Here is a 21,453-nt window from a genome sequence, read left to right as displayed (position 1 = left end):
ATTTAGTACCCAACTGAGGACTAGTTCAGCTGTGGCCACCTTGTTTGGAGCCAAGAGATTTATCAGCAGGGACATGAGCCAGCAAGGCACCTTTAATTTAATGAAATAGCACTTTGGAGTTGCAGGGCAGTGGATGTCCTTGCCCCCATTGCCCCTGCTCCCTCCCCTCTCCCCAGGTCTCATCGTTAATTGACTTCTCTGTCCCTGTTGGCTCCTTCCCATGCAGTCTTCAATGCCCTCACCACCCCATCAGACCCCATCTGCCCACCAGGCTGCTCTTCCTTCTCGCCTTCAAAATCATTTTCCCTCCATCTTCCCTGCCAGCTGTTCCGTGTCTGTCCCACAGCTTCTTCTCCAACCCTTTGCTTTCTCCCACCTCTCCCCTTCCAGCACCTTTCCCCTCCAGGTCATCCTAAACACCCAGCTCTACCAGGGACCTTCTCCTTCTCATCCTCCCCGAGTTACTGTCTCGTGTCCAGTCTTGTCTCTCTTGGACTGTAAGCCTTTTTCTTTGCCTGTACTGTGCGATAACGCTCACTGCTTAGAATAAACAATACCTCACCTACCAACTGCCCTTTCTCTTTCTCGTTTCTTGGTGTGGCTTCAGTAGATGTGTCTACAAGCGCACTGCGTGTCTGTCCTCGTGGCCAGTTCAGCAGTCGGTCTTGCTGCCACAGCTCTATCCATAGTCTTTTGGGATGACTCTGCTCGTGTTTTTGTTCCCTGGTACCTTCCTTTCTTTTTTACAGCCACAGAGACAAGCTTTGTTGTCTATCTAGGAGCCTGGCATATTCAGAGCTGCATGACCTTCTGTCCTTTGCAATTCTGGTGCATCTGATAAAGAGGTTGGCCTTTCTCCAACTTTGTGCAGAGATGTCCTGGGCTGGCAGGTGGCTCAACAAATGCAGCAAATGAGGAGAACGAAGGAGAGATCTTGCAGCCCAGAGCAGAAGCAGCCGATGTTAAAGGAACTGCATTTCCCGGCACAATACAGAAAACAGTGGGCAGAAGTGTGTCAGTGGAAATCCAAGCAGATGCACCTCTCAGGGGAAGAAGCAGAAGCTGGCTTAGCAGCAGGACATGTTTCAGAGATGGATGCCCAGGAGGCTTCTTGTGCTTCAGAAGGTGCCCTGAACATCTGCTTCCTCCATCCCCAGCTAGGACTAGACCTGCCTGTGGTCTCCTCAACTTGTGAGTACAGCAGGAACCCAATTGTGACTAACTCCCAGGTGGCTCCTTGCTCCCTTCTTGTCTTAATTTATTGCCTGAACATTCTAGATTGATCTGTGCTGGCTGGAGCTATCTGTGCACATGGAGATGGTGCTTCTTCCCAGCTGCTCCACACACACATGGAAAGACGCAGGAGTAGCTCAGTTCCTCAACCCTTACTGTGATCCTCAACTGCAGGTAGTGTGACAGCACCCTGCCAGAAAGCAAAGGGAACTCCTTATCATGCTGAGTGAGGAGCTGAGCTCACAGCATGGCCACCAGTCTGGTTTCATGGGCCATCTGCAGAAGTTAGGTCTTCAGACCTAACTCAAGGCCAAACTGAAGCTGGTTGGTGGACATGGATGGGAGAAGGATCAAGCAGTGCTCGGTGCCCTGGGCTTCCTTCAGTGGTGCTGTGCAAGAGCAGACACAAGAGATTAAGTCTGTGGGGACGTCCAGTCCTCCTCAGCGAGGAGCCTGGACATTTCATCTAGAACAAGCAAGACCTGCAGCTGGGTTGTGCTCTAGGGAATTCAGCGTAGATACTGGAAAGAGGCAGTGGGAAAGAGGATCCCTTGGTGTAGGTAATGCCCTGCATCCTTTCCCGTGTGGCACCATGGCCCACCTGCCATGCTTTCACAGTGCTGACACCTCCTCCTCCAAACTCTAGACTCCAAGAGTGAAGAAGCTCCAGAACAACCTAAAACAGCAGCCAAAAATCTCAGCTGCACGGTTTTAAGGACTGAATGGTATTTAGGGCAATATTCCTGCATGGCACTGAGGTCCCTAGCAGATCTTGGGGGTACATTGAAGTCTTCTAACATCTCAATTTCTGCTAGCAGAACTTTGTAGGTGCATGTATATCTGCTGCTTTGCAGGTGGACATTTGTTTAAACTCCGAAGTGCTGAGCTCCTTGCTGCTCACCTCACACCTACATCAGGTCAGATGTCACAACCAGACACTTTCTTCTCCCTCAGCCCTTGCTGGCCCCAACCTATGCAAGTGATAGCAACCCCTCTGCTCGCTTAGATACAGACTCAGGCTGAAATTCTTCATTTCCCTGTTGTAACTTACGGCTTTAGCCCCACTATTTGATGCTGTTGCCTTTTCCAATGAGTGTAACTGAGACCAGATATTGAGTAGCACATTAAGATCACTTTCCAGGACAAAGAACACTCGCATTTTTGTCACTGTTAGCACAGATGGTAAACTTTGATGCACAAAGGGCCATAAAGCGTTCAGAAGAGAGAAGTGACTCGCCATGTCCTATAACCTAATTGTTAAATGTGTTTGCCCAGGAATCAATGAGTTTGTATCTTCTGAAGAACACGAACCTGCCGTGGTCCTCCTGGGCGAGGGCCCTAACCAAAAGGTCAGTTCCTCGACAGAGGAGAGCTGTCTCCTCACCTGAATTCTCTGGGAAAGAAAGGCCGTATTTCATGGTTCTTTGCAAAAAACATTCTTTGCAAACTTCACAACTATATGCACCTGGGGTTGTGTTGCAGTTCCTGAGCCACCAGGAGAGGATTCCTGGTGCTTCTAGTTGCTCTTGAAGTCAGCTTTTAAGTTTCCATGTGCCTGGAGTTGGCTCTGTCTCTATAGACTCGTAACAGCTCCCAGATAGTTAAACTGCTTTCAGTGAAGATCATGTTGCAGAGGAGGATAAAAGTCATCAGCCTTGGTTTGATATGAGGCCACCAAAACACCAAGACCTGAATCCACAGAGGAACAGGGATGAACCATGAGCAGGTCCTCCACATCTGTGAAGAACGGGATAATGCTGCCAGAGCCCATCACCCTCAGAGGCAAGTTCAGACCCCAAATCTCAAGAGCAAAGTTCTTGTGTGGGATGTCACCCATCGGCACTGCTCTGAACTGGCGGATCCCAGTGTGCTGCCTGCTGTTACACCAGGACCAGCAAAGAGGAGACCGTGCTACGTGTGCTTACGGTGGTCATCCTTCCTTTGTTTCCAGACACCAGGTGCTGCTTCTGGGAAACGAACCCCTGCTGAATTTCGTACTCTTTCTGCATCTCTGTCTCAGCCATAACCCAAGTAATGATCTGTCACCTCCAATCCATCTCTTCTCCATTTCTCACCTTGTCGTGTCACATAATTAACCTCTCCGACACATATGGGTTTCATCAGGCAACAGTTTGCCACCGGCAGCCCTCGTGAGGGCAAAGACCCCCAAACTCTTTCCTCGCTTGGCTAAGGCAAAGATCATTTGTAAATGTTGCTGTTTCTGTGTTAGGTCTCGTTACTTTTCAGGATCAGGCTTTCCTTTCAGCCCTCCGATTTGCATTCCCAAGGCTGCTACCCAAGGCCAGACCTCACTGTGCAGCCCCCCAGAGAGCAACCAGGGCTGTTCTCCTGGTGAGAGGCTGTGCAATGCTGTGTTGACCCTGGATACCAGTTTCTGAGGAAAATAATGTCATTACACACACACACACACACCCCCTTCCAATTTAACACAGGTTCTGAATGAGCTTTGCTGGGAACGACAATCACACAATTATCTGTATTCGATGCAAACAAAGAGGAAGCCAGGGGATGGGGATGGGACACAGCCTCTTTCTCCTCCAGGAGGCTGGGTCTTAGCCAGCCTGTGGTACATGGCTGAAGGATGCACACAGTCATGAGAAAAGACCCAACGGATTAAAACGAAGAAGTATCCACCATGTAAATATGCACCACAGGCACCAGCTTTCTTGGCTGCCTCAACAGAGAGGTACCACACCGAGGCTGCCGAGAAGGGCAATTCCCCTGATGACTCTAGCAGGGACTAAGGGACATGTTGATGGAGGGTGATTTCAAACAGTTTATGTTGCTCCAGAGAGAGATGATTTTTGGCTTTCAAGCTCTATTCTGAAAAGCAGGGCAACAGCAAGAGCAGGGTGGTACACCAAACCCAGGAAAGAGGTGGGATTAGTCTGGCATTGACCCACCTACAACCTGGAGCATCACATGTGCTCTGGCACAGAAGACCTGAGCTCCGGCTCCATAGTTACTGCATCCTCCCTTACTAGATCAGATGTGAAGACATGCTCAGAGAGGGTGGCTTGGCATCTGGAGTAGCTGCTGGCAGCCTTCAACCTGCCCAGCTTGCACGTGCAAGTGGTCTTGGGCATGCTCTCCACTGGCAAGGGCGTGCAGGCATCTCCAGCCTTCTCCAGAGACCAGGCAACAGGTTCTGTCCTAGCAGATGTCTGTGCATCAGCAGTACGGACCTGGTCTGACCTGACAGCGGGGCATCTTTCCAAAGAGGAGCTGCCCTGCATTTTCCCTTAATCTCTTGACTTACGGTGCTGGGCTCACCTCATTCCCATAGGAACTGGTAGGTTGGAAGGACTCAGCAGTTTTCCTACGTTGGGGACGCAGGGGAAAGGCCATGCCAACCTCTGCCAACAGCTTCTGGCAGCAAATGTCTCTTCACTATAAGCATGAAGGGCAGAACACGGGTGAGTATTTGAGCAAGAGCTGTCCTGCCAGGGCTCTCCACATGGTCCCACCCCATGAGCCTCTCACGCAGGGATGGTTAGTCTCACGTGTCCGGGTTGGGCTGGTTTCATGGGCCAGGGAGATGATAACTAGCACCTCTTCTCCTGGCCCTGGTGTCAGCCTCTCCTTCTCTCCTTTAACCTGCAGGCTGGAACCCTTCCCTACACAAAGCCAACGTCAGGCTGAGGGACGAAGGCGGATCTCCACAGTCCCTTCATGCAACCGCTGTGCAAAGCTGCTCATTTTAAAGCTGAGCAGATTTCTCCTGCCTCTTCATCTGCTTTCTGCAGCCTCACAGATCCCTCCCCATCCATCACACATCTCTCCTTATCCCTGGAGATCCTCCTTCTCTTTCTCTCTCCAAATGAAGATTGATTCCCTCGTTCCCTACAGGTCTTTCCTTCCCCATCTCTCCCTCTGCACTTTAACAAGACCCAACCTTCCCTCCAGCACCCGTCCAGAGCTTCTCCTGGCAGCATCTACCCTAACTCCTGGGCTTTGTTCTCTTACACTCCCATCCAAGACTTCCCCAGGTACAGAGCTGGCCCCAGATCTGATCCTAACAGGCACCCAACGCCTTGGTGCCACCATCACCTCATGATGTCTCCTGGGGGCATTGAGAAGAGGTCCTCTCAAATGGGGGTTACCATGTGTTAGCTTTCCTGTCAGTTGTTTTAAGAGGCACCAGGTGCTTCCCGAGCAGCACAAGAGCTCGGCTCCCCTGCGTTATAGGGCTTTCACCATCTGCCTTGAGGGAAACAAACTGCTTCTTTGTGAGACAATTTTACAGCGAGGTGCTCGTTCAATGCAGGTTATAATCAATTGGCAAGCATTTTTCATAGCTGGTGGGTGGGCCTGATCCTGGTCACATTTGGGCCAGGGGCTGGTCAAAATGTCAAAAGCTCCAGCCTTCCCAATTTTGTGGACATCCATGGGTTTTGGACCAGTTCCTTGCCGGGACCAGGACCAGGCTCACCAGCCAGCCTGAGGACATACCAAACATGTGTGGACTGCTTGGGAAGCGCTCTGCAGAGCCACTTGTCACGGGGCAAATTCCAGCTCGGGGATAGCATTTTGTTGTCATGCACCAGCTGATTGCTCTGACAGCTTTGCAATGATGCTCTTTCTCTGCTTCCAGGACCCCTGAAAAAAACACTGGTGCTACAGACCAAGAACCAAGTACCTTAGTGCAGGACCAACGCACATGAAGTCAAGCACTATCTTCCGAGCGGCAGCTGGAGCAAACGTATAGTCTGCATGAAATGTGTATCGTCTGGCTGGCATACAATAAAGCTGATGATCAGAGTTGAATGACAGTTTCTCTTGTCTCCTAAGCACTGAGAAGTTACTGTCATCGGGATCTGTGTAATGCAGTTAGCATGTCTGTGCCTTCATTTATATTCAGTAAAGTCAGAGAAAGAAGAATGGGTCCAATTCTCCCTTTATTCATAGCTGTGAAACAGCAGTGGTTTCAATGGTCTCTCTAGTTTACATAGGCAACAGAGAGATCAGATTCACATCCATAACTCACGGAAGTATCACACTGGATTTCAGAGATTATCCCGGAAGCCTAGTTGATAGGATCAGCAACTCTTTTCAAAACTCCTTGGAACATTTAACGCACTATAAATTCTTAACCACTGTCAGGAACTTGCATTTGGATGTTGCCAGGTGAAGCACACCTTGTGCAACATCTGGCAGATCCGCTTGTCATAGAATCATAGAATCATTTAGGTTGGAAAAGGCCTTTAAGATCATCAAGTCCTACCGTAAACCTAACTCTGCTAAGTCCACCATTGTCATTGCGTTGTAGCCAAGAACATCTCAGACCTTCTTCTGAGACTGTTAACATTCAATTTGTTCAATTTGCCATTTAGGGGAAATGCTGGACAAGACACCAAAACTTGCTGGCAAATTAGTATTTCTTCTCAGCATTTTTCAAAAAACATTTCATTGCAAAATTATAAAGTACAAACTGAAAATGTAGGAGGAATGCAGCTGGTTCATGGGATCAGCAGGTCCATTTTTTCTGTATGCCCATCTTTTGTTGGTGAGGCTGCCTAGGTCCATATGACATATGCAGCACATGATGAGAGATGTAGTCCAGCCCTACAGCTTGTCCCCTATAGATGGCCAGGTGCATGAAGTACCCAGACTGCAGTTCCAGCAAGGTGCTGGCCCAGCACACTCCAATACATACTTCTAGGTTTAGGCTGAAGTGGTATAACACTTAGAGCCAGGATTTGCTTTACTTTCCGCAAGCACTAACTTTAAGCAGAAGGCCGCTCTTCCTTCCCAAATTAATTATGTAAGGCAGCTACCTCATCAGAGATGGGGGAGGTGGGAAGCTTCCATGGAGCTCCAAAGCCCTCCAAAACCTGAGGGTCTGGTTTGCTGTGTCTAGTTCAGAAAGAAACTGCCTTGGGCTTGGAGAAGTCATTCAAGTATTTCAAAGTGAAAATGCAAGTCCATGATACATGTCCTCCTCCTACATAAATACTCCTTCTATACAGACCCCTGTTCTGTGCAGGAGTAAATTAAGAATGATTCCAGCAATGGCTGGACCAACTTTAAAATGAGTGAATGTTTTAGAAGATCCAATCTCCTTCACTTGCAGAGCCCCTTGGTTACTACTGCTATTTGTTATTCATATTGTACCGCTACTAAGGCACCCTGTGATGGCCAAAATCCCAAGGGTGCCAAGAGCGCCAAGAGCTGTACAGACACGGGACAAAAACATGCGGATCAACCCAAAGGACCTTGAAAGCAAAGCAGGAACCTAAAATTGCCTCAAGCTCCTGATGTTCACATTGTGGTGACTTCTCTTTGGCAACAGGAAGGTTGGAAAGATCCTGCTTGTTAAAGGGATAAAATACAGAGGAGTATTTGTAGCAACAGTGTTTGTACAAGCCAAGAAGAAATTAGAGTAAATCCAATCACTGAACCATTGCAAAGCACCTCTGAGAAGATGTGAATAGTAACTAATGAAATATTCAATACAAAGGGAAGTAGATTACATGCCTGTGAATAATTGCGGCGAGCATGTGCCTCGCTCAGTAGCTGAAGGGTCCTTGTTACACATGATTAAGTAATTAACTTTTTTTGTGTATAATTACCACGATTGCACAACTATTAGAGAGGAACCCAGTCCAAAACTCCAGCGCCAGACGTCAGCAGCCTGCAGGAGGATTTGCTCCAGATCCCTGGAGCTGCTGGTGTCCCGGGGCAGCAGGACCTGGCAGGCATCTGGCTGTGGCTTTCTGATGTCTCAGGGCCCATCACTTGTCTCTGAATCGGATGCACCCAAGGAAAAAAGGCAGCATAGATCCAGTCAGCCAAGGATCTTATCTATACGCAATTATCTGTAGTAACCCAGACATCCACGGTGGAAAACATGAGAAAAAAGGCTTGTTGTCCCATCAGTATCTGACCATCAGGGAGCTGGCTTGGAGGGGCAGAAAAGCCAACCCTAACATTCACCAAAATACATTTTTTTTCTACCTCTTCAGCTCCCTGAAGCAGCTCAGCACAAGGTGAGAGCAGGCACAAGTGGCTACCAACTTTCATTTCACCTGTGGAAACATGTCCGAAGTAGGAAGGTGAAATTTCACAGAGGTAGGTTTTGAAACGGCGGAGTTGATTTAAACGCTGACCCAAATCAAGGCAGAAGATGCCCACTTTAGAAAACATTTAAGTAACCCATAAATAACCATGTATTTTCAGACTGGGTATGATATTTCAGACTGACCAAAAGAAACCTAATTCAAATTTCATCTCATATAGCAATGCAATGTTCTGATTTAACTCAGCATCTCCCCCTTCTCATCCCCAAATTTTCATTTTGCCACAAGCTGGAGTATTTACTGTTTGTTAAGAAATGGTAATAATTTCTATAGCCTGACAGATTCTGTTCTCCATTGCTAATATTACCCTCCCCTTCCTCCTGGTATCAACCGATACCCTCAGACTTCCTTCCACTTCTCTTTCCATTTAGCTTTTCTTCCCCTGCATAATATGTCCCACTCGGGTTCCTCCTACTCTCAAAAATAATCGAGTTACCAACTGTCCCATTGCCCACCCGGCATATTGTATATAATTTCCTACCATGCTTCTCTTTTTAGATTGCAAAGTATTTGTGGCTGGGTATTTCCCACGTTTTGTGCTATTCACGTCTCAGCTTGTCTTTCACTTATCCTGAGGTATTACTGTAATAGACGTGATTAATAGGAATTATCCTCCCACCAGCAAGACTAATTCAATGCAGCTGAATTTTGCATGACTGCTTTTATCTGTAGTGTACTTGGTACATCCTTACAACCTTGGCTGTGCTTTGTAACAGCAGTGGTGCAAATCTGCAAGGCTGAGAAGGGAATCCCCCAAGCAAACAAAGCCAAGGCTAAAATAGGAGCAACACAGGAGACCAGAAATTAGAGCAAGGAAATAAAAGGAATATTTCCAGATCAGAAATTAAATGCAATGGAGGGAGATAGAGGCAGGAGGCAAAGTTTTCTGTTCCCCCCCTCCAGGAGCTGGGTAATAAAACTGGTCCAGGCAGGATGTAACCCCTAGAGAAGAGGAACAGTAGTACTGGAAAAGTAAAGTGTTCAGGAGGGTGCTTCAGCCTGGATTTCACCCTTTGTAGGTCCAGGTTTCACAGCTTTGAGGACTTTTGCTGATTTTCAGGGAAAAGCATTGCCGAGGGGTGAGGAGACATGTAAAGTTCACAGGAGATGCTTTGCCCACCGGCGGCGCTGGCAGCATGAACATGGGTTAATGCCGCAAAATTCCTTATCTGGTGGCTTATGTCCATTTAATGAGGCAGTGACTGAAGGAGCTCGGTGGCTGGGGAGGGCTCCCAGACATCCTCCCATCCAGGACCAGGGCAGAATCGAGGCGGGGTTCAATTAGGATTTGAGGCCAACAGCATCCATGGTGTAAAGTGGCCAAAACTGCTGGAATTGCGTCTGTTGGATTTGCCCTTCTGATCTATGGGCCACTTCCTCAGAAGGGTGTAAATACCCCCAACTGAATGGACTCCTTGCTGATTTACACCAGTCAAGGTCTGTCCAAATGGCACAGAAAATCCAACAGCTCTTTTTAGTGCTGTGAATAGCATGTTGGTTTGGTTGGTTCCCCCCCCCCATGATTCCTAGAAGAGTTATGCTCCCTTGTTTCTTCAAGGCTCTTAAAAATCCTGACCTGAATTATTTAACCTCTGTTCACTCCCCCTTTCCTCCATTGTCTTTTCTCTTTTGTTTCCTTTACCTTGATGTGTTTATCTCCCACCCTGTCATTCCAGTCACTTCATGTCTCCTTCTACCCTCATGCATCTTTCATAGTTTACCCCTCTTTGCTCTGGCAAGGGGCAGGTTTTCCTATTAGGTGGCAATTCATTTTTGTGACATATCTAGGTTACTGTCAGGACTCCTTCTCTGTGTAAAATGTCTTTTATTTTTTATGAATCTGCTTTAATAATTTATCCCCCATCAATGATGTATAATGAAATCACCATCCTGAAATGGCTTTTCCATGTTGAGGTAATGGAACAGAGATGGGCTGGAAGGTACTATCCCTGGATGATATTTTGGTGCAAGATAAGCCACAACTTTCAGGGGAACAAGAAAGCTGAGATAGCTGAGAAGATGCTATAGTTTGGGGTCTGGATCAGAAGACAAAGGAATGGACCTGCCTTTGCCTATAGTGCAAAACATTGGGCGTCACATCGACCATCGTGATACTCTCACTGGTGGCCTTTGGCTCAGAGCTAACCAGCGTGGAGATGAACCACCAAAAATACCAAGACGCAAAACATCCTTCCCAGGAAGTTGTAGCCACACATCTCAGAAAGCCAAAACCACTCCACCACTTACCTTCCCTCAGCTGCAAATTTCCCCACTGTGGCCCAAAATGGATCACAAGATGTAACTGAGGCTTATGACCCTGATCATGTCATGAATTCATGGTGGTGGGAGAGCTTCTGGAGTCCTGGTCATCTAGGGATACCTGTGAGGCAAGGCTGGTAGCAAGGTTGGTATTATCTTTTATTAGAAGAGGAATAGGGTTTGAGAGGACACTTTCTCAGCATCGCAACTGCTGCACCAAATCACGTTGAGGCTGTTGGTCCAGATCCTTGTAGCACACCTGGATGGGTTAATTAAGGAGTCAAATGCACACATGCAGTATTTAATAGGTGCAACCAATTACAAGGTACAACCAAAATCCTCTTAATTTTCAGATGACATGACAGGCAAGTGCGTGGGCCAAATCCTGATGTAAAACAGCACCGTTACATTGCTTTGAACCTTGGCTTTGGAGGAGTGCAGGTGACTTAAGGCAGCGGAGGATCTGGGTGATGTCAAACCAAGGATCCAAAGGCTGCAGCTTGTTCCTTCCTGACATTCAGCAAAACCAAACTGCCAGAGGCCAGTGCTCCTGACCAATGGAATAACGTGGCCTTGGATCCAGGCTCGGCAGCTGGAGCCCATCCCTCAGGAGGGCCTCATTCAAAGAAGCACCAAATCCCCAAGTATTTAAACATTTTATCTCATGCAGGCAGAGGTTTAATAATTCAATTAAAGCTGATACTGGCTTTTTTTGTGTTTTCATCCTTTATTCTCCAGTCATCTCTTTAAGCTTTTCTCTGTAATCACATTTTTTTAAACCAGTAGAAGCAGAGTTATTTACCAATCCAACTGACTCTAGCATCTGCAAAAATAAATGTTCTTTAAAAATAATTTTCTAAATTGCCCTAGGAGAAAAACATAAAGCAATTTTTTTGCATGGAAGTAAACATGAAAGGAATTACTCTTTTTTTGCCTGGTACCTCAGTATTTATCTTGTGAATATATAAATCTTCATAGAAGTCATTAAATAAAGCAGTTCAAGAAAACATGATTGATTTTCCTCTGTCCTCTGTGTAGCTCCTTTCTGATTAACTATTCCTTGTTTATATTTCCTCAGGAAGAACGATGAATATATATTTATGAAACTGCACAATCACAACTCCCAGAACAGCACATTTTCGAAGGGTGAGCTCTTTTTGTATTAAGCATTAATGTATTGCACAGGGCACTGACGATAGCCATTATTGTCCAGTGGGAGTTAGCATTATTACAGAACTCAGTTATTCACTCATGTCTAGCAGAAATAGAATAAACCAGCTATTCAACCCAGGAAACAAACCCCAAAGCAGCAACAAAACAGAAAGCTGCTCAAAACAAGGCAAGCTAACAAAATGCAAACAAAGTTCATGGCAAGGTGTTTAGGGTGGATGCGTTTCAGGAGGAGAAGGAGGTTCTCCAAAAATCCAGCTTTACTGTAAGTATCCTCATGGGTTGTCATAGGAGATGTGTACGACATGGAATTGTCTTTTCTGGGCCAAGGTCATATGAAGAGAGCTAAAATTTCCATTGGTTTTCAAGTGCTAATTGCACTACTTTCAGGGGCATGTAAGCTCCCAAATAAGTTTTGAAAATTGTCCTCAGAGGAGTGTTTAAATGGCCTTTTCCCATGCACACTACCCTCTAGCCCACATTTCCCCACATATACATGGGCTTCAGTCTCCATCCCCCATGCACAAGTAGATGCAGTCAGGAGGTGAGAGCATCACCAAAAGCCATGTTTTATTCAGATTCTTCTTCTAGGTTTACAACAGATGCCTCTATTGAACCTCACTTGGAATTAGTGTGATTGGGGACATCCCAAAAGTATGACCAGGCCAACCTTCCCCTAGAAAGAGGTGGAAAGAGAGACAGACAGCCCAGCAGTCCCAGGCACTGGTCCAGGCAGTGACCTGGGAGCCAGGCAGCAAAAGGGAAGGGCAACAGGCTGGAAATCACAAGGAGTAATTTATCCAAGCACACAAGCCCTCACCATCTGAGATGTTCACTCCAGTCTCCTTCACAGCAAAAGGAGATAAATGGGCACTTCCAGGAGACAACATACCTCATCCTAAGGGAGATGGTAAAAATAGCTTGGATGAATCACATTCCAGAGAGCCAAGCCAGGGATGACCATCTCGAGTATTTATATTTATATTTAGATGTCTGAGGTCCAGGGAGCTGAATTTCCAAAGCTGTCATCCTGTGCCCCAGAGAAGCATACGCAAAAGTCTGGTAATATCTTATGTGAAGTTTGCACTGCATCAATGATTGCACAAAAATGGAGGAAAAAGCCTTGCTATAATAGCAAAGTGTGGATTCTTTGCATCTAAATTTAATACATGCACACACCAGCCCCAAACGATGCTAGGACTGCAGCTGGTAACACAATATTGGATCATCTGCCCTGATGCTGTGGAAAAGCAAAATACTTTTTTTGCTTGTTTGCAAGTAGAAAACCGAAGCACAAAGAATTTAATCTCTTCCCCAAGCTGTCCAGTGCAACTACAGCATATCTCCGAATCTCAGTCTAGGATTAGTCTTATCTCAAGAAATACATTTTCTAAGCACTATCTTCAGAAACGTGCAGTTTTCTCCCTCTTGAAAGCAACCCAGCAGCTCAAAAATGGGTGGCTAATGGATTTCCTGCTTCTGTTTAGATACACACACGTTATTGATAATTATTTCAGCACCATTTTCATTTGTCTTAGTTTGCATGGCATAATGGTAATGATGTGCTGGATTTCCCAGTGAAAAGTGCAAGGAGAAGGTTAAACTGAAGCTGTGCTTCAAAGTGTCACTAAGAGATTTGGGAAGAACTTGGTGCTCCTTATCTATCCACCCTCTCCAGAGTGTTCACCACTTTTCCCAGGCAGACTTTGGGGTCAAAACCTTAAAAGTCTTCACAAATACCTGTACGGACATGAAAATACGTGCTCTAACTTTAATTAGGGTAGGCTTTTAATTTTAAAAGACTGTGTTTAAAGGTTTCAGGATGGAAGTTGGAAAGCCACTTCCCCTCATGATAGGCTATCCTTCAAATGTTCCTTCCAGACTGTTTTCTTTCAGTTTTCTCTGAAATATCAGGCAACAACCATTCAGGGTGCTATAATGGACAGTAGGGGCAATACCTTCTCTTCCAGCATTAAAAATCCAGTTCCAGAATACTGCTGGATTTCTAACTGCCTGAAGTCTCTCATAGCCTTTACTTAAAAACAAAAGAAAAATAGGATGCTTGATTTCCAATGGGGGGAAATAACCAAGCTGCCTTTTGTGTACATGCATATGAATTTCCTTACACTCGGTGTAGCTATCTGGATTTTGGATTGAAAAGGTGAGGGAAGATGATCCTTGTCCATATGCCCCTGAATTTCAGCAGAGCCCTGTTCATCTACATTTGAGCATCCCACTTGCATGCTTGAGATGTGGAAGTCACTTCATGTTATGCATGGTTGAAGGAGTCTTCCCAGCTTTCTCCCGCAGTGAGATAATTTCAGATATACATGCAAAGCGAGAAGATAATTGGAGAAAAATCTGTCTCCTTATAACGTCTTTGCACTAGTGCAAACACCCAACCTTGTGCATTCATCGATCATTTCTGTGTGGGAATGCTTGTTACTGGCCTGACCACTCTTTACTTGCCAGTATCTGTGATTGAGTTGGTGTCTCTATTACTGAATTTGAACCCTGAGGTTCTGGCCTTCTCCAGCTCATCAAAATTGCTCTGCATGGAAACTTAACTCCCAACTGTGCTCATTCTGATACTTAAATACACTAAAACATATCGCTTTCTTTCTATCTCCACCATGACCCACAGTTCTGTCACCTTCTAATCAAAGTTCTGCTGAAGGACATGCTGGCTGGCAGTGCAGGAAAATGGACATATGTTCCTTCTTAAGGACAGACTGAGCTTGGCCTTAAGAGAACGCAAAATGAGGAAGGGTTCAACATGGTTATTCTCTGAAAGAGACTCCAGACCTTCTGCGAGCCTGTGTTGTCACTGTTATTTTTTCAGTGTTTTTCCTTCCTCTCTTCTGATCCCTCTAGACCTGGCCCCATTAGCACTAGGTCACTGGAGAGATGGCCAGTTTTATCCAATACAACAACTCAGTGACTTCCACTGTCCCTAATGGGACATCGAGGCAGTGGCACTCCATTGCTCAAGATGACAGCCCCTAGATGTAAGTGCAATGTCCACAACAGCAAAAGAATTTTCTCCCAAGAGGGAATCTCCCCTCCAAACAGTCTTGGAGCATTTCTTATCCATCTAGTCATCCAGAAGACCCCAATCCTGCAAGCCCTTATGCCCAGCTGGGGTCTTCATGGGCCATACTTCCATGGAAATGGGTTCCACCATCCAGCTGATGGGACTGCATGTGACAGTTGTGTCCCAGACCAACCATTAAACACAGAGCAAAAAAAACAGGTCTTAGTTCCTGCATCAAAGCTGAATTAACACTAGTTTAATTCCTCAGCTCAGCTTTCTGGGCTAGTAGCAGCAAAGCTCCTCCATCCTGCCCAATATGTAGTACTAGGTGTATCTGGCAGGAGAAGACGAGCCTGCCTTTGCTTTGTGCAACAGGGCTCGGTTTTTGGAACGGTTGCATAGGGAGGAAAGGCAATGTGTGGTGACCGTATTTGTGGTTCAGCTTTCCAGTCATGCAGAAAGAAAAATAGGTTAGTGGGTTTGCGGAAATAGGAAGATCCTGCAATCCCCACCATGGCGATATGTGGTCAGATGATTCCTCTCTGGGCAGGTTCTGTGGCCAAGGCTTTTCCATCCTTCCCAGCTATCCTCTGAACAGAGCTCAGAGTTAATCCTTCTCGTTGAAGAAGGCATCTGATCTTGATCTCATGCCCCAGGGGATGGGGAAGCCACCACTTACCTCACTAAGCTTTTCTCCCTTGACATTTAAATATGCTTTGCTTTATTATGTCTGATAGTAAATAGTCCCAGTGAATCTCTAGGAGCTTCTCTTGATGGCAATGCTTTGCTTTTCTGAAGGATGGCACTAAGCCTTTTTCCCCAAAAGATCACATTGATTGTCTGCTCTTGGTGACCCCAAAAGCCCTTCTTCCTAAGAAATCATGTGCAGATCTCAGGCCACAACCTTCTGCATTTTCCCAGATTCTGACTTAGCTTTTGGCTTTATTAACATGCGTTTTGGCAGGACAGACCAAAGCGATCCAGATTGCTCTGTGTGACTCATCATATTTTTTTGTGCTGGCTGTCTTTGTGTTCTCTGTGAGTTATGTGAGTGGTAATTTTATATTTACCTCCAGATCATTGAGAAAAATGTTGAAGAGCATCAAGCCTTGAGCAATCTCTGTGGATCTCTGCTCAAAAGCTCCACAGGCGATCACAGAATTAGAACCAGCCAGGTCATTCAGCTGGTATCTGCTGTTTGATACCTGTTGATTGCTTGTATCATTGATGAACATCTCCTTTAGCTGACAACATAGAAATATTTGGTCATTATCATGCAGGGGAAATACAGCATCCAACATGTATTTCTAAGAGTCTGACTATCTCTACTTAGTGACAGCTCCAACCCACTGCTAGGATTCCTTCATTCCCAATGCAGCACTCCTTTGCTATTTTCTCCCCAGTCATCACGTATTTTTCCTTGCAGTCTTCAGCTTCACTTATCCATTTTCTCTCCTACTTTGCCACTATGCATAATAGAAGATACACACTCTCCTTTTTGCCGTTGTTTTTTAGTGTTTCTGATTGTCAACACTGAGCGGAGAATGTTTTGACTCTGGGCAGCCCTCTTCTGTGTTACAAATCAAAATATTTTAGATATCTTATTGGCTTTTGCTGAAAAGCTCCTAGATATCATGCACGCTTTCTCAGGCTGAATTTCCCCTCTTGGTTCACCTCATCTATCTTATTCCTCTATGCAGCGGAAGAAGACATCTCAAACAATTCTTTGCTAAGCCAAGGAGGAAAAAAGGCGAATTGTTTGAAATTGGAAGGATGAATGTAATGTTCTTAATGTGCTTAAAAATATATGAGTTGCCATTTATAACTCTGAGTTCTTCAATCACCTGGCAAGATGTGGTTTTGATTTCGTTTTAGTGTTAATGTGAAGCAAGCCAGGAGTGTATCTGTGCAGACGGGACTTCATTTTTGGAAGAGCTGATCAGCTCCTGAGCTGTTCTCAGTGGATAGATCTGGGCAGCACATGGGGACGTGGGCACTTCTGAAACATCAGGCAATGAATGGAGTCTCATCTCTTTGGAGAAACCGTCCTGCCACATTTAATCATGACAAGCAAACACAGGACGAGGGGGTACCAGCTGGTGCCGTCTCCAGTGCTTTCAAGGAGCTCTGCAAAAAGTGCTGTAGGAAATGCACCTTTGCCTCGGGCAGCATTTTAAAGAGGCAATGGCCCTACTCGTGCCACAAATGATGTTTCCATTTGGAAACACGTAACTGTTATAATAATGCTCTAAATCACAAGAAATGATCCCTTGTAGGGTCTCCCTGCCTCTTTCTCCTCTATGGAGAAAGGCAATTTTGCAGCAAAGATTTCTTTTCTACGAAGGTGTGGATTAACAGTGGAGAATAGAGGAAGGCTGGCAAAAAATAAAGTGAAAGCAGAGAAGGACTTGGGGGTAAAAACCGGACATGAGCTGGCAATGTGTGTTTGCAGCCCAGAAAGCCAGCCGTATCCTGGGCTGCATCCAGAGCAGCGTGGCCAGCAGGTCGAGGGAGGGGATTCTGCCCCTCTGCTCCGCTCTGGTGAAACCCCACTGCAGCACTGCGTCCAGCTCTGGGGTCCTCAGCACAGGGAAGACGTGGACCTGTGGGAGTGGGTCCAGAGGAGGCCACGAAAATGATCAGAGGGCTGAAACACCTCTGCTGTGAGGACAGGCTGAGAGGGTTGGGGTTGTTCAGCCTGGAGAAGAGAAGGCTCCGGAGAGACCTTATTGTGACCTTTCAGTAGTTAAAGGGGGCTTATAAGAAAGATGGGGACAGGCTTTTTAGTAGGGTCTGCAGTGATAGGACAAGGGGTAATGGTTTTAAACTGAAAGAGGGGAGATTTAGGTTAGATATTAGGAAGAAATTCTTTATGTTGAGGATGGTGAGACACTGGTCCAGGCTGCCCAGAGAGGTTGTGGATGTCCCATCATGGGAAGTGTTCAAGGTCAGGTTGGATGGGTCTTTGAGCAACCTGGTCTAGTGGAAGATGTCCCTGCCCATGGCAGGGGGGTTGGACAAGATGTTCTTCAAAGGTCCCTTCCAAAAGAAACTATTCTGTGATTCTGTGAAAACGAGCTTTCTGCCGGGGTGCTGGACCAGGGGGATGGAATGGGGTGACATCAGAATTGCTGCTAAGGAATGGTGCTGACCATGTCCCAAGTGGGTCCTTGCCAGGACACGAGGGACAGAGACAGCCTCCCAGTGTTCAGCTCCTGACAGCCTGCAGATCCCCACTACCGCCCGGCGTGGCCAGGTCAGATGAGACATCCCCATGTCCCCATGCTGGAGTAGGTCTCCATCCTTTCTTCCTCCCTGTGCTGGGCTTGCTGTCTTCCTCCCCAATACCTCCCCAACAGCATCTCAGAAACTAAAACTTCACACCCTTATCCCCTCCAACTCAGCAGACTGTCTTTAAGAACTAGTGTTTTGGAGGCTTTTTTGTTCACAAAAGTGTGGGTTGCTGATATGAGTATTCAGGGACCTCCCATGTAATTCTTAAGATAGTCTTGAAAAACAAAATTGCCCAGGGTGAGATGGTGAGAAATGGGAGCTGGGTGTCTCACATGACTCCAGGAACCAGGGATTTAAAAAATATTGTATTTGCCTATAACTAGCAACAGTCTTTCTCCCTTCATTCGGCAACTCCTTTTCAATCCGCTCTGTTTTATCCCCTCCAAAATAGATTTGTCTCTGTTAAGGAACAGAAAATTGCGGGTTTGACATTTTTGGCTAAAATGTCAGATGTCTTGATTTGGGTTCTTTTCCAAAATCTTCTCTGATCCCAGTCCCTGCAGTGGCAGCAGATTACTGGAAATGCTGGCACAGTCTGAGCCCACCTGTGATATTTTCAGCACTTCCAGCCTTGCGTCAAAGAAGAAATGCAGAAGTTGGTCCCTTCCTCTGGCTTCTCTGCATTTCCCACTTCCTTCCCAGAATAACATTTATTCTGTAGTTCTTTTTCTCCCATATTAATGTACTTTTATCCTAACTCTGAAGAAACACCAATGCCATAAATATGATGCGAAATATGGCCTGGAAGCCAGAAACCCTGTAACACCACTCCTCACTCTACCATTCATTTCAGGCCTCATTTGCTCTTTTTGCTTCATTAGTGATATATATACAGCGGAGATAATTCCTTTTTTCTCTCTATTGTGAGATGTTGTTATGAGGATTAGTCAATGTTTAAGACTTATAATTATTCTGAGTTATTCATGAGAAAACCACAGCATCAGGCTGCATGGAGTCTGTGACAAGATTTCATTTAAAATTATGACAAAAAAAAAAAATATTGCATGCAGCTGCAGCAATTAGCCAGCAGCCCCAGCCCCCACCAGGCTGCTGACAAACAGCCCTGTTTACCCTGTTTTCCCCTCCATGGATCATGGAATCATACTATATCTCAAGCTGGAAGGGACCTATAAGGATCATCGAGTCCAACTCCCAGGTATGTATCCTATACCCTCTCCCAAACAGATACAGGTTCCCATGGGAGAAACCAAGTTTGAATTTACTTTAAGATTTGGTCCCACAGCACAAAGTCTTTGGTGGCAACATTGTCCCTGTCCCTCAACTCTGCCAGTTCACAGTCCAGTCTCTGTCAACTTAAACAAATGGATGGCCGCCACAGTCATCTTCTCAGTTGAGAGAGGAAGGAAGGATGACCTTAAGCCAATATTATTGCTGGAAACTGGGCCATGTAAAACCACAGCCATGGAAGATTCAAATTTACCCTTGGAAGAGTCTATATTTCTCCATAGAGCGTACGAAGTGTAGGCTGTTGCATGCATCAGTCTGGGATGCCTGAAAACCAGAAGAACTACTCCTCATCCAGCACATCTGGCCACTATTTTTAGCACCAGATTGTAAAGAGGACAGTTTTCAGAAAGTCACAGAATCACCAAATCGCTGAGGTGGGCAGGGACCTCTGGAGATGATCCAGTCCAAACCCCCTGCTCAAAGTGGAGTCAACTTGAGAAGGTTGATCAGGTCATTGTCCAGTTGAGTTTCAAATATCTCTGAGGATGGAGAGTCCAGAGCCCTTCTGAGCAAAATGTTCCAGTGTTTGATGCACTGGAAAAGTTTTTTCTTACATTTAAATGGAATTTTGAGTATTTCAGTTGGTTCCCATTATCTCTTGGCACCACCACCAAGAGACATGGCTAGACAAAGACCTGTCTACCCTGGCCTAGAGTTGGGGCTAATCTGAGCAGGTGCTGGGCAAAAGATGTTCAGAGTTCCCTTGTCCCATGAGCCTTTCATGGAGTTTAGCCGCTCCCATCCAGCCTCTCTTCAGGAAACAAGGTCTCCAAATAACGCCTCAGGAAGGAGACAGGAATGAGACAGAGATGGACTGTGCAATTATTGATCCAAAGTAAAGAGTGGAGCAAGCACAAGAGGCAGCCCAGCCTGTCTGTGGAGCAGAACGAGCTGCTCAGCCTTTTGGCTATTGCTGCTGGAGCCAGACAGACACGGCTTTTCTGGCCGTGATGAATGAAGATGAAGGTTTCTCTGATTCACAGCAGGCAGGAGATTTGCTGCAGAAAGAGCCCGGCTGTTAACTCTTCCCTCCCTTCCGCTTCCCATCTGGAAGCAAGAGGCAGCCCATGGCTCTTTCCGTGATGGGCAAGGGGGCTACAGGGCTGCAGTGGCTGGTGGACATGTCCTCCGGAGGTGTTTCTGGGGGACAGCTTAGCCCACCTAGAGCCTGCTTTGTCCCTTTTGCATACCCATGAGCTGCAGGCACAGTTGAGCGGCTGACACAAAGATGAGAAGTTTTATCTGGTCCATGAGGTCATGGTGATGTCACACTGAGAAAAGGCAGCTTAAGGTGCAATGGAGTGAACTCCATGTCATTTGGGAGATGAGACAGGACTGGGTGGGTTGAAAATGGCACCATCACACCTTCTGTGGCAATGGTGAGGACAGGCTTTGGGATCACAGCAATTTGCACCATTCAGGAAAGGGAGCCACCCCAGCATCTAAATTCTCCACTTTTCTACCAAAAACAGAGTTCAGAGAAAGGCCCCCAAAATCATCTCCAAAGCCAAAACACCTTTACAGAGTCCAACAGCATACACCCCGGGCCACACAGCCTTGAAGCCTCTCAGACCCATACTGATGGGTGTGATCTGTTCCTGGTTCAGGTTACTGAGTCCAGCAGAAATCTGAACCCAGCATTTTGGGTATGCTCTCTGTCTAGTAAAAAGTGGCTATTCTTCTCTTTCTCCTCTCTTTTTCTGTCAATGAAAAATTTCAATGGGTTTCATTTCCATTTTGCCTAAGAATTTTTTCCCATTTGGAGAGCTGTTGTTTATTATTCAAAGCCATTAAATATCCTCTAAAATCACAGTACTTACAAAATGAAAAAGGAGCTATTAGATCATCCAGTCTATTCATTTACAAGATTTATTAACCTCTGGTAGAGGCATCTACCACTCATCCCTTTAGGACAGATATTGAGCTTGATTTCCCAAATGAGTGCATTCATCTCTCTGGACCTAATTTGCCTAAGCCTTTGGTGCAGGTGCATTTGCAGACCTCCTCTGGGTGCAAAACATGGATGTTTGCACATAGGTTTGCTTGCAATTGATTGTGCAGAGTTATTGTTGAAAGCTGGGGGCTATTGGGGGGATTGGAGTAGATGTGTCCAGG

The 21,453-nt window shown here is 46.1% G+C and overlaps 1 protein-coding gene across 1 annotated transcript in view; it reads left to right on the top strand.

The window, feature by feature from the left end:
- Positions 1 to 5,918, top strand: part of MAP6 (microtubule associated protein 6) — a 45,685-nt gene extending 39,767 nt beyond the window's left edge. Inside the window, exon 4 of the mRNA XM_059825967.1 lies at positions 5,849 to 5,918. Within this exon, the coding sequence (XP_059681950.1) occupies positions 5,849 to 5,918 (70 nt within the window). The remainder of the gene's footprint in view (positions 1 to 5,848) is intronic.
- The last annotated feature ends 15,535 nt before the right edge of the window (positions 5,919 to 21,453 follow it).

The sequence above is a fragment of the Gavia stellata genome, chromosome 1, assembly GCF_030936135.1.
Source record: "Gavia stellata isolate bGavSte3 chromosome 1, bGavSte3.hap2, whole genome shotgun sequence".
NCBI classification, from domain to species: Eukaryota; Metazoa; Chordata; class Aves; order Gaviiformes; family Gaviidae; genus Gavia; species Gavia stellata.
The sequence above is the reverse complement of the archived record's forward strand: the minus strand, read 5'-3'. Positions and strand labels throughout refer to the sequence as shown.